General features: G+C 44.2%; 1 protein-coding gene across 1 annotated transcript in view; it reads left to right on the plus strand.

Annotated features, from left to right (window-relative positions):
* Positions 1-9,802: 9,802 nt before the first annotated feature.
* LOC106601099 (myoferlin) overlaps positions 9,803-17,075 on the plus strand; it is a 66,260-nt gene continuing 58,987 nt past the window's right edge. The window contains exons 1-3 of the mRNA XM_014193023.3: positions 9,803-10,193; positions 11,747-11,802; positions 12,097-12,188. Coding sequence (XP_014048498.2) covers positions 10,106-10,193; positions 11,747-11,802; positions 12,097-12,188 — 236 coding nt within the window. The 5' untranslated portion in view covers positions 9,803-10,105. The remainder of the gene's footprint in view (positions 10,194-11,746; positions 11,803-12,096; positions 12,189-17,075) is intronic.

Below are 17,075 nucleotides of genomic sequence, written 5' to 3' on the forward strand. Positions count from 1 at the left end.
ATCTCTTGTGTTTACTCTGTCTCCAACAGTTTCAGTCATTCTAAAACTACAGTGAGCAGGGACAGACTTATTTACCAAATACTATTTTGGGTAAGGGATGAGAGTAAGGATTAACGTCCTTTTAAACATCCTTTTCTGTCTTGCTAATCTGTCTGTGAAATAAGGCTGAATAAAGACCAGATTTTTAGTTCTTGTTACAGTGGAGAGCATGTACAGTAGGCTACTGTAAGGAGTCGCACCTGCTCCTGTTTTGCTAGAAAAAATCTCCTCAATTACAGGAAGCCGGCAAAAGAACTGCTCCCCTCAACTATTGTTCTCATTCACTATAAACACAAACATTCTGCGGAAATACACCAATCTTTGTAAGTTTATGCCATGACCCTGTTAACCCTTATTGAACTCTAAGACCATTGCCTCAGTCATTACTGTGTATGATATCCTTACTGTGCATTACGGTGCATTCTGAGAAAAGTATCCATTTCCCATGAATGTAAAAGGAACCAATAGAAAAACAAACAAATACAATGGATTCCAGTAATTGCAGTTCCCAGCAGTTAGGTTTTTGTGCTATTTGTTTGTGTTTGTGAATTGATCCTAGGTTACTCAAACTGTAACAATCCATTCTATCTCTAATTTGAATCTGGGGAAATGATGGATTAGTGCATGTGTCAGATATTGTTTGACTAATAGGCCTACTTACTGAAACCACAACAGAAGAGGCATGGTATGTTTTTATAGACATCATAAAATATCTTATAAAATCTGCCAACAAGCCTTTTATGTGCGCCTGAATTCCCACACGTGAACCATCCAAAACAAGCAAACTATTTTCAGTCAAGATATCAATAATAACATAGTCTGGGTGTTACTTCCATGGCATTTCCTTTCCACCAACATGTACACATCAATAACCTCGAGATTTGAGATGTCGATGTTTGGAACCAGTTCAGCTCATCATTGGAATGTGTGTTTGGTAGTAGAGTAGTGTGAGGGTTCGTAGAGAAATAACTTTGATTCGTAGTTTAGCAATAACAAAACACACGCACAGCGTGTAACTGCCATTGCTAGTCATAGGCAATTTGAGGCTATGTACTTCGGGATTATGCAACAGGCGGGCCACACAAACAGGATGGCAGTGGCTCATTTGGGTGCCACCACTTTGTAACATTTATGGCCTAACCCATGTGCGTTGTTGAAGAATACAATAGCACATTGATTTTATTTTAGAGTGCCTGGCTAAAAAAAGCCAGGGAATCAAAAGCTGGGTTCCTAGTTGGAAGTAGATAGACTATCATGATCAACTTGTTTCTTACCTTGTAATAAATACTAACAATACACACTATGAAAGGAGAAATAAGGAGTAGTAATTAACAAACTATTCCTAATAATTACAAGGCAACTAAATACTGGCTACTAAGCCACACAAGAGGAGTAGAAAACCCATTGGACAGTGCTATAAACTTGTTAATTGAGGCTCCAAATCATCTGACATAAATCCAGTTTACAGCCTCTGTGTATATCATTGTCAGCCAGAGCAAGTGCAATAAACAGTTAATGCATCAGGTTGAATCTAACATGGCTAAAAGTGACCTGTCTTTTTATTACTCTCATATTACTGTGAATTGCACCCTCTATCCTAAACAACATGTTGGAATTAATATTCTCAAAGCTACAAACAAAAAACTACTTCGGTATCATTCCAGAGAGCAAATAGGTTCCCATTGAAAAATGGTTTCAAGGATGATACAGGGCACGCCTGCATCTAGCATGTACTGTAGTCGTATCCTGTGGTTTAATTATTGTTTCTGTGGGTGTTGCTGAGACAACCTCCCTGTGGGTCTGTTACAGTAATGCCAGTGAGAGTTCAGTAAGTTACATTGTGTGTGAATGGGACAGTGTGCTGCTGGGCTGGATGGTTGTCAGGGCTCCATGGCCAGCCTGTGGCTGTGATAAGGCTGGGCTGTATTTGTGGACGGAGCTGCACAGCGGGAGATGGCGGCTTGGCGTAGTCTGGGAAAAGCATGAGCCCAAACCACAAACTGTTTTTCCAGCTGTGATGATCCAGGCAGCCTGGGAAATCAGCTCAGAGCATTGTTTGAATAATTGTTTGTAGGGGGTCTTTCGTGAAAATGTCAAACTTGTTGTGGTACATGATACAAAGATCTGTCCTTTTCACACAAAACACATCATATCCTTTCAGAGTACCTCATCTCTTTTGGGTGAAACAGCATGTTAAATTGCTTGTGCATGAGAACATACAGGAGATACTCTCTGTGTACACTTGTGAACCACATATAGCAGAATGTTAAAAAATACTAGAACAGGGCTGGGTATGTCTGCCTATACAATGTTTGTATGAGATTTAGAAATAAAATAAAGATCCCTGTGAGAATGACCTGAGGATGCGACTATCAAGGAAGGCGACAGAAGGGACCAAGACAGGAAGATAAGTGAGTGATTACGCAAGGATGACTGAAAAGTTCAATAATATACAGAAGCGGCGGCCAGACGGACGGAACCAAAAGCACCCCAGGTCACCCACCCCCTGGGGTGAGGCAGAGCAGGACCCGTCCGGCACACGTGTGGTGTACACAGACACACACACACAGGGAAATATAGACTGTGAGAAGAGTTTGACTGGGGACTGTGTGCGCAGCTGTCTGTTGAGTAGGGATCAGAGTTGGATGTGACTGACGTCATAGAAAGCAGAAATGGTGTGACTTTTTCCTTCGATTTATCTACCGCATTTTTTCTCTTTGAATGAGGTTTGCTTAGACCCTTGAGCATGCTTGGGCAGTATAACTTGACTTTTAAAGATGACCAGAGTAATACACCCTGACATTCTATGGCAAATTGAAGAAAGGTGAAACCCATTCACCACAGCCAGTGTTGGGAAACTACTCCGAAAATATACTTTACCAAGGTACCAATTACTTCACACAAGAAGTTAAGCTACACTAAAGCAACCTTAAGAAAAATATATTTTACTTAACCAAAGTTACTTTGAAAACTTAAATTAGAAATTGAACTACATGGAGTTCACTACTCCCCAACACTGACCACTCCAAGGAGTGAGAGAAGGCTGCTGCCATGTCAAAGTAATTAAGACTGGATAGGGCTCATGCATAATTGTATGACAATGCACGCTGTAGCGCTTGGTAGATGAATAATGGATCTGACTCATAATTGCATTTGTAAATTAAAATTATTCACAGAAAAACGAGAGGTGAAAAAGAAAGATTGCATTCTGGGTAATAGAAAAGGCGAAGGATGATATTTGCACGTATGCTGAGACACACAAGCGTGCATTCAAGCAAATGATTGGCTGATTTTGAGACAAGTTCAATTTAGACAGCAAGCATACATAAAATGAAGAGGGCACGTGGTGACGAAGTTGATGTACTCTATCTGAAGCTGAGTGAAAGCTTAATGTGTTTTCATCATTCCTCCCCCTTGCCTAGCAGCACCCCTGCTCTACGTATAGATTTGACCTGCTACAACAACTGCACACACACCAATACGTGCAGACAGACAGACAGACAGACAGACAGACAGACAGACAGACAGACAGACAGACAGACAGACAGACAGACAGACAGACAGACAGACAGACGGGATATAGTAAATATGGTTATGGCTATGTCCGAGGTAGATCAGAAGAGTATGTACTGTATGCAGCCACTGATAAGTGAGAAGTGTTGAGCAGGGTGGATATGGGCTTCCTCTCCATCTTCAGTTCTATTTGTCTTTATCATGCAACGTGATGAATCGCTGGATAAAGCACAGTCAGATAATACTACTCTGCCCTCTAGTGGTATACTAACCAAGCATTATACTCTCTCTTTCTCTCACTCAAACATGCATGGCATGCATGCATGCATGCACACACACACACACACACACCGACATACACACACACACACACTACAATCAATAGAACATCCAGCGTCACTTTACTTGGACTAAGAAAATGCACTTTGACACTGTCAAGTAGAATTATGACCATCCTGTGTCACTTTACTTGGACTAAGAAAATACACTTTATGACACCATCAAGAAGCATTACGACCATCCTAATTATATAATCCAGCAGTGGTGAAAAAAGTACTCAATTGTCATACTTGAGTAAAATTAAAGATACCTTAATAAAAAATTACTGAAGTAAAAGTCCCCCAGTAAAATACTACTTGAGTAAAAGTCAACAAATAGTATAGTGGTGGAAAAAGTGCAACATTGTCATACTTGAGTAAAAGTACAAAGTAAAAGTAAATGCTATACTTCAAAATCCTCATATTTAGCAAACCAGACGGCACGATTTTCTCTTCTTTTTTTTCCGGACAGACAGGGGCACAATCCAACACTCAGACATAATTTACAAACGCAGTATTTGTGTTTAATGAGTCCGCCAGATCAGAGGCAGAAGGTATAACAAAGCATTATATTGATAGGTGCGTGAATTGAACCATAACTCTGTCCTGCTAAGCATTCAAAATTGAACGAGTGGTTTTGGGTGTCAGGGAAAATGTATGGAGTAAAAAGTAAATATTGTCTTTAGGAATGTAGTGGAGTAAAATTAAAAGTTGTCAAAAATATAAATAGTACAGATACCACAAAAAACAACTTAAGTAGTACTTTTTTGCCTAAGTACTTTACACCTCTGTAAGCCAGATAGGCCTATCACGTACATGCCCTTATGCCAATCATCAGTCAAAAAGAGGGTGTCTTGTCCTGCTCTTGAAATCTGCTTCTGCATTCATCCCAGTCATCTGAAACAGAGCATTAGGGTAGGTGCATGTCTGACTTCAATGAGTGCGCAATTACAAAAATAATTACATTTATTAGGTTTCCCTCTCCAAAATTACAATTGAACGTAGGCCCTACACATACAGTAAGTGAGCAAATATTACAGCAGATGGTGTTAACAACTATAGCATATCCTACCTGTGTTTAGTTTCAATCAAAGCACATAATGCCAAGTTGTGCGTGCTGTTGAGTTGTGGCCGCAAGAGAGAAAAACGAGACCATTCGCACAATCATCAGTGGCGTAGCGCCGTTTCGTGGGGCCCCCTGCAAGGGAAGAGAGAAAAATGTGCAGCTGTATAGGTATTCTCATGATGTTTTACCAGTGGCGATTCTAGCATGTATATCTTGGTGGTGCAAACTCAACTTTTTTGGGGTTGTTGCATGCCAGCAAAGCCACAACACAACACAACACAACACAATAGTAAACAATACATTAATTGCACTATAACAATAATGATAATTGCACTATTATGACAAACGGTGCCCACAAAATTTTAGGGCCTACATAAAGTTGTTCCAACAGCAGAACTTTCTTCTCAGCACCATGGAGTGAGCCCTTACCACTGCTATAACTGGCTATCAGCGGAGCCTTGTCTGGCAGCGAAACCGTTCATTCAGCCTCATTTACTGCCTTTTTAAAAAACATAGCTGATATGACTGACTTTCTTAAATAAATGTGGTTTCTACTGACAATTGAGATGTACAAACTATGGCATAAGGGAATGATGAGCGAATTATAGGCAAACCATCATTTTGATGAATACATTAATGAGCGAGCTAAGATGGACATAGGCAAGATAACTGATTCCAGTTATCCACTGATTCCTTCCAAACCACTCATTGTTGAATTTGCAATTTTCAAATTCTTGTGTAATGTTTATGTCCAATGCAATAGCCGATGAACAGCGATTCGTTTTATCTATAATTTATTTTCATATGACAAGGATTGAAAAGGATTTGCCAGTAGATTGTCGACGTGATTCATGATGATGACTGCTTGTCTAGCTTGCTAGCTAACATTTTGAAAGTATGTTTACACGATCAGTCCAATCAAAGCTACGGTAGATATAACATGATTTGACATCATTTTATCTGTGGCCACCGACCTTGAGCCTTCTTGGATGGGCACTTCTAATGTAACTCTATGGCAGCACCCAAGGGGGCTTGAACATTCTACCTCTCCCTGTAGATTTTGCAGTGACATAGTGTCCCCATGAGTGACAGAACACTGAGCCAATCCTGGCGCAACTAGAGAAGATGACCAACCCCTACGCACTGTATTTTCCGCTGGCTGCCCCTCAACCACAGAAAACACTGAGCTAGACTGAAACACCTGCATTTTGGAGCTGCCTTACTCAAGAAAGCAAAAAGGAGACCATGTTTGTATGCGGCTTTATTAACTCAATAAAATAAATGTTAAATTTTTTGCAAACTGATATGTGACACATATTAATGCCAAAATAACATGCAAAACAGGCAACAACAAAATATATATATGAGCAGTTACTGCCTTTTTGCTTGGTATGGCAGAGTACAAGTCAGAAGTTTGGACACATCTACTCATTCAAGCGTATTTCTTTATTTTTTACTATTTTCTACATTTTAGAATAATAGTGAAGACATCAAAACTATGAAATAACACACATGGAATCATGTAATAACCAAAAAAGTGTTAATAAACAAATCTAAATATATTTTATATTCTTCAAAGTAGCCATCATTTGCCTTGATGACAGCTTTGCAAACTCTTGGCATTCTCTCAACCAGCTTCACCTGGAATGCTTTTCCAACAGTCTTGAAGGAGTTCCCACACATGCTGAGCAGTTGTTGGCTGCTTTTCCTTCACTCTGCCTCCCACCATCTCAATTGGGTTGAGGTCGGGTGATTGTGGATGCCAGGTCATCTGATACAGCACTCCATCACTCTCCTTCTTGGTCAAATAGCCCTTACATAGCCTGGTGTAAAGAAACCCCCTTGAATTAGTATGTTTGTCCAAACTTTTGACTGGTACTGTATATATGTATTATTGGGGTTTTTTTGCAAAAAAAATGACGGGTTGCCACTGTATTTTACACATTTTTCCATGAGGCCGAGAGAAAGTGTTGCTGTTTTAGAGCTAACCATGAGGCTGAGGCAATCATTCTAAAATATCATTCGAAATTAAGTTTTTTGTTGTTGTTGTCTTACAGTAAGTTTTACTATGCTATTATATTTGGTTCTGATATGTACAATACTGTGATTTGTGATCTTGCAGACATTGATTCAGCAATGATCTCACTTAATTAAACAAGCACCCTTCCTCAGAGTAGCCTGTTCTCTAGGAGTAGAGTAGAGACGGCGCGTAAAGTAGAAGCATCGGGCCTTTAGCTGTCAGGAAGAAGGGTCAAGTAAAAGTCGAATCCACAGTAGGGTGACAATATGTTCCGGATTGTGCGGGACAGTCCTGCATTTTGGTCCTTTGTCCCGCAACCAAACAATCATGTCCCGCATTTTATCAAACAAATTCTAACACCACTAATTTACAAAAATATATGATTTATTACGTATTTTAGTTAGGCATTCAAATGTCTCTTTTCAGCAGAGAGGAAGAGGCGAAGCAAGAGGTTTCAATCGCCAAAATATGTCAAAAATAAGGCCAACGCGTTTCTTTGTGCTTATTTCGACCTAAGCTTTTCGCCTGCCTTCCCGCCTTTGGGACAATGACTCCCATTGTTAGGAAGCATACATGGGCATCTCGTCATTATATACTGATCTCTGTTTGCAGTCCCGTTTCTCTTTAGACAAGATATGCATCATATAGATGTGGTACTGATGATGATAAACACTTCTCCAATCCTTGTTGAGATCTGATATTCTGCGCAGCGCAAGGTGATAGGGCCAATGTCATACCGTCAATCAATCACTTTTGTAAAATCCTTTCGGTCTAAATTCCAGCTAAACTTGATGGGAACGTTTTAAAAATCATGTTTCTGACAAAAAGCTACAAAAGTAAATAAATAGCCGTATTTGAAAATATATGTAAGGTTATTAAGCTGAAAATATAGAATGTGATTTTATCAAATTTGTGAGGCTCTCCATGCTCATCAGTTGTTCGTCTAACATATCTGCTGCTACATCACTCAATCCGGTTGTCAAAGTCTCCCTTACTAACTGTTTTACATTCCCTGAGACCAACCAGAAATGTTTCCTTGGCCAAGTATTCCCAGATTTTCACAAAACAGACACACATTTGCTTTCTCATTTCTGCGTGATCGAATTTTGCGTGAAGCAAAGGAGTAGGCTGTAGGCGCGCTTCAATTAGCTTGTTTGGTGCAGTGGGAGTGTGTTTTTTGTGTGTGCTTGTGTGTGGGGGGTGCGTGTGTGAAGTGAGACTTCCTAACATGAATGCCATTGGTGGTCCCACCTATGAAAAAAAAATGTTTTAAAGCTCAGGTTACCTCGTTCAAATTACAGGTCAGGTGTATTCAGGATTCTCTTAAAGTTGAATACAAACTAAAAACTTGACGACTTGGTTTGAAGTTACTGTGAGATTATTTCTGCATGGAATTTAGAGTATGCTTTTGCATAGGTTTTTTGTTAGAAAATGTTACTAATAATGGTCTAACCATAGGATGGATTGCAGTCTCTCCTTATCCATAAGTGTAAATACCAACATGTAAATAATAATAGGAGTGTAAAAAGTCCTGCCTAGAGGTAGCTCTCCAAGGGGTTTGGCCAACCCTGACCTATCTTTCCCAAATACTGGGGTTTGAATATGTTCATGTGACATTTGACATTCTACAAAGTATCCCACATTTGAGAAAAATCTAATGAAAATCAATCTTCAGGTGGTTGAGGCTGATTTACAAAACCTTGCCATCATCCTATTCTACATAGGCAAGATATTTTGCAATTATGCCCACCGTTTCTGCCTAGTAGCTTGTGCACAATACTAAAATGAGAAATCAGGATACTTGAGGCAGGGGCATTTCAATATCGCCTATTCTCATTTTTAGACTACAGTGAGCTCCAAAAGTATTGGGACTGTGACACTTTCTTGTTGTTGTTTCGTCTCTGTACTCCAGTACACAATAACTATGAAGTTAAAGTCCAGACTGGCAGCTTTAATTTGAGGGTATTTTCATCCATGTCGGGTGAACCGTTTAGAAATGACAGCACTTTTTGTACATAGTCCCCCATTGATTAAATCAAGCTTGTGACTCTACAAACTTGTTGGATGTATTTGCTGTTTGTTTTGGTAATTACAGATTATTTTATTCCCAATATAAATATATGGTAAATAACTGATTGTGTCATTTTGGGGTCACTTTTAAATAAGAATAGAATATGTTTCTAAACACTTCTGCATTAATGTGGATGCTACTACCATGATTACGGATAGTCCTGAATGAATCGTGAATAATGATGAGTGAGAAAGTTACAGACTCACAAATATCCTAACGGTGAGAAGTTAGCATGTCCTGAGGGTATGATATTTCTTTGTTTTTATTTTTTATTTTACCTATATTTAACTGTGTTTGTAACTTTCTCACTCATCATTATTCACGATTCATTCAGGACTATCCGACTATCTGTAAAACGTGTCACTGTGCCAATTCTTTTGGAGCTCACTCACAGTCCATAAATGCTTACCAAAATGCAAAGCCCTCGTTGACATTTATTTTGTTTCGTTTTTTTCAAAGACACAAGTTCGCATATCAGATTTCAAATAGCCTAATTAAACCAGCAAACTTACTTAGATGTGAAATAATAAAAGTATGGGGAATAACAATAGCATTTTTGCTGTGATAAGGTTGATCATGGGACTCCTTTTTTTTTAAAGGAAAATCGCCGCGGTCATTTTAGGGTACCACACTTATCGTTGTTCAACCCCATCACCTCTGGGTGGCGCTGCGGTGTAGACTACATTTGAACCACGATCGACTGTAAAAAGCTGTTACAGATGCATGCAAATCACTCAACGTAGGCTATGACGAATTGTAGCCTTTTTGAGTAGCCTATAGTAAAACTCATAACAATATCACAAGAAGTAGAAGTAGATGTAACAAGTAGGATGGCTAGTAACCAAACAGATTCTGACTATAGCCTACACGACGTGATGGAATACTTTTTAACACACATCCATAATATTTTGTTCCTTGCTGACTCATACAGTGAATAGCCAAATAATTCGGGACTTCACTCTTCCTCTAAGGGAGCATTTCCTCTGTTACAATGACCGCTGGTGAAGAGATGCCTTGGTAGAGGAACATGCTGTGATTCATAAGGGAGTTATACTATAGACTTTAAAAACTCTGTAATAATGTTGCGCGTCGTAGTGGAATCAGCCAAAGGCATCCCCAAAAAGAAACTCGGAAACCCAGATCCCATAGCAGCGGTAGTGTTCAAAGGTGAGTTATTGTTTTGTTGCCTCTTGCTGTGGCATTTAGCCTACATTTTCTCTTTGGCTTCAATGCCTTGATTGTTGGCTATTCTTGAGAAGTTCAAAACATCTGGATCAAAGACGTTCTCCAAATGTAGGTTAATATAAATCAAAGATGAAGACATGTGGAGTTGCTTTCAGGTTGTAGCCTACTTTTTAGTTAGGCTACTTTATAGTTCTCTTTATTTTAAAGGCACATTATCCTTTCTGCCCTTTGCTGTCAATGTTGGGTTAGTCGACCAATTTTCTGTCTATCATTTATTCTTTGAACCAACAACTGCAATATTCCACAATAAGATGATATTCTGATGGATTTTGTAGTCCCCAAACATTTCACATGTTCAATAAACACAAACATGATGCTCTTTGTATTCAAAGTGGAGATACTGCATTATTAACTGTGAGCATGTAAGGGCACAAAACTACTATGAATTGCATTGAAGGTACAACAATGGTACTGTGCATTAGTTCTGAGCGTCCCGAACCTCCTTTTACCTGCTTTAAGGCAATGAGTCACATTAAATAATGTTGCCTATATTGTGTTACACAGAGGGAAAACACATTCCCTTATAAACGGTTGGAATCATCCATTCTCCCCCTGTCATGAAGAGCTCTGCAGCTGGGTCAATGTGCTTCATTTTTGTATGGATATTTTAGGACATGAGTCAGTCCAAGATGCACATTCAACTTTTATGGTTCAATATGTTGCCACTGTAAGTTGTCTCTCTATGTTAGCAGCCCCAGGGACGTTGTAGTTATTACTCATTTTAAAACTACCTGTATAAGTTAAAGGCCCAGTGCAGTTAAAAACATGATATACCTGTGTTTTATATATATTTCCATTATGAGGTTGGAAATTGAAATTGTGAAAATGACGATAATGCCCTTTTAATGTAAGAGCTGTTTGAAAAGAACGCCTAAAATGTCAGCCTGTTTTGGTGGGATAGAATTTTGGCCTACCTGGTGACATCACCAGGCAATAAATTAGTTAAGAGACCAATAAGAAACAAACCACTCTGCCAATAACAGCTAGTTTTCCCCTCTCCACTTAAACCACTCCTAAACAGTCCTAGAAAAATGATTGCTTGAGAACTTAGCATTTTTGCAAAGAAGCTATTTTTGTTTATTTTTGACCATTTAATTAAAAACAATCACAGTAACATAATTGTTATCCAGAAATGATTTGATATTCAGATAAAAACGTCTGCATTGGACCCAGAGAAATATATTCCACCCATGGATATACTCCCGAGTGGCACAGCTGTCTAAGGCACTGCATCTCAATGCTTGAGGTGTCACTTCAGACACCCTGGTTTGATTCCAGGCTGTATCACAACCGGCTGTGATTGGGAGTCCCGTAGGGCGGTGCACAATTGACTCAGCGTCGTCCGGGTTTGGCCTGTGTCGGCCATCATTGTAAATAAGAATTTGTTCTTAACTGACTTGCCTAGTTATATGCAGGATACATATAAAAACGTATATTCCATGTTTTAATCTTGCCACTTTGTGTGAACGCTACAGGTGAAAAGAAGAAAACTAAAGCAATTAATAGTGAACTCAATCCCGTGTGGAATGAAGTAAGTATAAATATTTACATTACAATCCATCCTCTCTCTGGCAGTCTCTGGGAATGTTGAAAAAGGCCTTGAGAGGAAAGTTTTATGTGGATTAGGGAATGAGGCAAAAATTTTGTCCGCTGTGTTTACTGTTTGTTGATGACTCAACATGGAGTAGTTATTATTAGATAGAGGAATGATAACTGTGAACACTTCCCCTTTGATTTAAAGCATTTGTACCCCCCCATGTTTCATAATTTAACTAACATTGGCAAAGTTGCGTTTTTTATGAACTAACTCAATTTGTGGTTGCAGGTGCTTGAGTTCGACCTAAAGGGCTCCCCATTGGATGCGTCCTCCTTTATAGACGTGATTGTGAAAGACTATGAGACTATCGGCAAAGACAAGTATGTACCTGACATGTAGCTACTGTATATGTCTCAAAGGTTTTGTGAGAGAACACACATCACACACACGCACACACACCTCCTGCTAATCGGACGCTGCTAGTGCTGCTAGGGAGGAGGTGGGACATAGTGTTTTACTCAGTTTGACCTCTGTCATTTCTCAGTCAAAGTGCCCCTCCATTAGTATGTGAACCTGGTCATTACAATACAGTGTCTGGTAAGCACAGGGTATACAGAGAATGACTTAAAGGGAAAGTTCAAACCCTGAGGCCATTGCCGAGTTTAAACTGAGTTGTAAAAAACTAGAGTAAGCACTTCTGCGGAGGGAGATCCATAATGTTCATTAAGGTCAAATCTTCAGGTTACTTGCGTAACCCCGGGTTCTCTGATAATATGAGTGAGCTATCTTACATATGGGGCGAGATCATAAGGAAGCTCCAATCACACAACATCTGTCGTAAACAGACAGGAGGCGTGGCGAATAGTGAGGAACCCCACTTATTATAATGCGTCAAGTCCCACACTCTAGCTCATTATCAAACATATGTTTTCCTCCTTATGCATATTGAGATACCCCAATCATATTATCAGAGAACAGGGGTTACGCAAGTAACCTTAAGATTTGACCTTAATAAGGAACATTATGGATCTCTGACGGCAGAAGTGCTTACCCAAGTGCTCTTTCAAATACTTTTTTCGTTATCTCAAATATGGGTTTCTCACATACAGTCAACTCCCATAGCGCTCATGTGCTCTCCGAAGCAAGATAGTCTCGACATAATCATTCCTCAGAGGCCCCAACACAGCAACGTATATGTCAGCAAGGGCACAGTGACGTCTAGTTCGTAAATCCTCATAAACGTATGAGGGGTAGCCCAACATGCCGCATTGCAGCGTCACCGCTTGCTAGTTCAAAAAACAGCGGGCAGTGTGCGTCTTTGCGCATACGTAGAGATCTATGGACATTTGTCCATATTTTTCCACCACACTTGAGCCACCACTTCAGGATGGAGTCCCCATACAAGTGGTTCCCTCTGGACTACAAGTCCGTACCTGTCACAAAAAGAGCCGTGTTGAATAGACCAAACTGCAGCGGGAATATGGATGCTCATGTTTTAATTCAAAAAAGGAGTAACGCATCCACTGGAAAACAATATACACGACAGGAACAGTTTTGCAGGCACACAACACGCAGTGCAAAAACAACTACCCACGAAAACCAAACAAACACACACCTACTTATGGGACTCCCAATCAGAGGCAACTAGAAACACCTGCCTCCAATTGAGAGTCCAGCACCCAAAACTACACATGGAAAAACAAACCTAGAACCTATACCAAACTAATACACCCCACTACACCACACACAAAAACCCATAATACAAAACAAATATACCTCTGCCACGTCCTGACCAAATATAATAGAAATAATACCTAAATATTGGTCAGGACGTGACATTACCCCCCCCCTAAAGGTGCAGACCCCGGAATGCACCTTAAAAGAAAACATAAAAAAAATCCCCATTACCCCAACAAAACCAAAAAGCAATACCCCCTAAACAATAAGGGAGGGAAGGGAGGGTGGCTGCCGTCAACGACGGCACTGTGCTACACCCTCCCTCCCCAACCCACCTATCCTGGAGGTGGCTCCGGTGCAGGACGTGGACCCTGCTCCACCCTCGGCGTCGCCCACTTCGGTGGAGCCGATAGCTGCGCCAGGCAGACGGACCCCTCGGGCTGGGCCGGAGGACAGGAGGGCCCCTCGGGCTGGGCCGGGGGACAGGAGGGCCCCTCGGGCTGGGCCGGGGGACAGGAGGGCCCCTCGGGCTGGGCCGCTGGGCCGGGGGACAGGAGGGCCCCTCGGACTGGGCCGGGGGACAGGAGGGCCCCTCGGGCTGGGCCGGGGGACAGGAGGGCCCCTCGGGCTGGGCCGGGGGACAGGAGGGCCCCTCGGGCTGGGCCGGGGGACAGGAGGGCCCCTCGGGCTGGGCCGGGGGAGCAGGAGGGCCCCTCGGGCTGGGCCGGAGAGCAGGAGGGCCCCTCGGGCTGGGCCGGAGAGCAGGAGGGCCCCTCGGGCTGGGCCGGAGAGCAGGAGGGCCCCTCGGGCTGGGCCGGGGGACAGGAGGGCCCCTCGGGCTGGGCCGCTGGGCCGGGGGACAGGAGGGCCCCTCGGACTGGGCCGGGGGACAGGAGGGCCCCTCGGGCTGGGCCGGGGGACAGGAGGGCCCCTCGGGCTGGGCCGGGGGACAGGAGGGCCCCTCGGGCTGGGCCGGGGGACAGGAGGGCCCCTCGGGCTGGGCCGGGGGAGCAGGAGGGCCCCTCGGGCTGGGCCGGGGGAGCAGGAGGGCCCCTCGGGCTGGGCCGGAGAGCAGGAGGGCCCCTCGGGCTGGGCCGGAGAGCAGGAGGGCCCCTCGGGCTGGGCCGGAGAGCAGGAGGGCCCCTCGGGCTGGGCCGGAGAGCAGGAGGGCCCCTCGGGCTGGGCCGGAGAGCAGGAGGGCCCCTCGGGCTGGGCCGGAGAGCAGGAGGGCCCCTCGGGCTGGGCCGGAGAGCAGGAGGGCCACTCGGGCTGGGCCGGAGGACAGGAGGGCCACTCGGGCCGATCCTGACAGGCAGGGCACCCTGGCAGATCCGGGCAGGCGGGCACCTCTGGCAGAACCGGGCAGTCTGGCCACCCTGGCAGTTCAGGGCAGTCTGGCCACCCTGGCAGTTCAGGGCAGTCTGGCCACCCTGGCAGTTCAGGGCAGTCTGGCCACCCTGGCAGTTCAGGGCAGTCTGGCCACCCTGGCAGTTCAGGGCAGTCTGGCCACCCTGGCAGTTCAGGGCAGTCTGGCCACCCTGGCAGTTCAGGGCAGTCTGGCCACCCTGGCAGTTCAGGGCAGTCTGGCCACTCCGGCAGTTCAGGGCAGTCTGGCCACTCCGGCAGTTCAGGGCAGTCTGGCCACTCCGGCAGTTCAGGGCAGTCTGGCCACTCCGGCAGTTCAGGGCAGTCTGGCCACTCCGGCAGTTCAGGGCAGTCTGGCCACTCCGGCAGTTCAGGGCAGTCTGACCTCTCTGGCGACTGTTGACTGGCGGGCAGCTCTGACGACTGTTGACTGGCGGGCAGCTCTGACGACTGTTGACTGGCGGGCAGCTCTGACGACTGTTGACTGGCGGGCAGCTCTGACGACTGTTGACTGGCGGGCAGCTCTGGTGATGGTTGACTGGCGGGCAGCACTGACGACTGTTGACTGGCGGGCAGCTCTGGTGACTGTTGACTGGCGAGGCTGGGTTGACACACTAGACTCCTGATGCGTGGGGCTGGTATAGGACGTGCCAGCCTGGAGACACGCACCTCCATGCTAGTGCGTCTGGCGGGAAACACCGGACCGAAAGGGCGCACTGGCGGTCTTGAGCGCAGGGTTGGCATCACCCCTTCCGGCTCGATGCCTACTTCGCCCTGGCACATGCGGGGCGCTGGTACCTTGCCTACCGGCCTGAAAATCCCAGGCCTCACCACAGCCCCAACCCCAAAGCACGGGACCTGTCCAGTCTGCCCTACAAGGGTACGGGGAGCTGGCCTGGGGCTGTAATCTCGCCCCGCCAAATAGCCCTTGTGCCCCCCCCTAAAAAATTCTTGGGGCTGCCTCCAACATTCCTCCCTCACTTGCCTCTGTCCTCTTCTCCGCTGCTTGGTCCTTTGGTGGTGGGTAGTTCTGTCACAAAAAGAGCCGTGTTGAATAGACCAAACTGCAGCGGGAATATGGATGCTCATGTTTTAATTCAAAAAAGGAGTAACGCATCCACTGGAAAACAATATACACGACAGGAACAGTTTTGCAGGCACACAACACGCAGTGCAAAAACAACTACCCACGAAAACCAAACAAACACACACCTACTTATGGGACTCCCAATCAGAGGCAACTAGAAACACCTGCCTCCAATTGAGAGTCCAGCACCCAAAACTACATATAGAAAAACAAACCTAGAACCTATACCAAACTAATACACCCCACTACACCACACACAAAAACCCATAATACAAAACAAATATACCTCTGCCACGTCCTGACCAAATATAATAGAAATAATACCTAAATATTGGTCAGGACGTGACAGTACCGGACATGAATCACATGTAAAGAGTGATGTGCGCTGCTCCACAGAATAATTTTGTGGGCTGGTCTGCACAAACGCAGAGATCGGGTGCCACCTTGGTGGTTGATGTATGCCACTACAGTCGTATTGTCCATTCTGACCAGGAAAAGGCAGAAAATGCTTTAGTGCAAGCAGCACTGTAAGCAACTCAGGATAATTTATGTGAGAATGACGTAGTTGTGGGGATTACAATCCATTCAATGCTCTCCCCTCACAGACTCCGCCCCACCCTGTGAGAGATGCGTCTGTTATCACAACTTTCCTCACAGACACTACCTCTAGGGGAATGCCCTTGGCGAAGATCGAGGGGTCCCGTCAGTGGCGGAGAGATGCTATGCTTGGTGAGGACACTGTTATCCTCCGATGGAGGTGACTACGGGGACACAGGCGTAGGGCAGACACCCAGTACTGAAAATATCTCATCCTCAATAGTCCCAACAGAACTACTGAGATGGTGGAGGCCATCAACCCCAACATACAGAGACACGTCTTGAGCGTGACCGTATGACCCCATTGGAACATGGAGAGACACTGGTGAAGCAACATGATTCGCCCGTCTGATAGTGCGGCCTGGAAAGAGGTAGAATTCAGAACCACGCCTAGATATTCTATTCTTTATGTGGGCACTAAACAACTGTTTATCTGATTGATCCTGAAATCTACAAGGGCAGCTCTGTCTCTCACTGCATGCTTCTGTTAATGGGAGCAGAGCAGGTAGTGGTCTATGTACGTGGAGATCCTGTGTCCTCT

Source organism: Salmo salar, chromosome 03 (assembly GCF_965601325.2).
Source record: "Salmo salar chromosome 03, fSalSal1, whole genome shotgun sequence".
Lineage (NCBI taxonomy): Eukaryota > Metazoa > Chordata > Actinopteri > Salmoniformes > Salmonidae > Salmo > Salmo salar.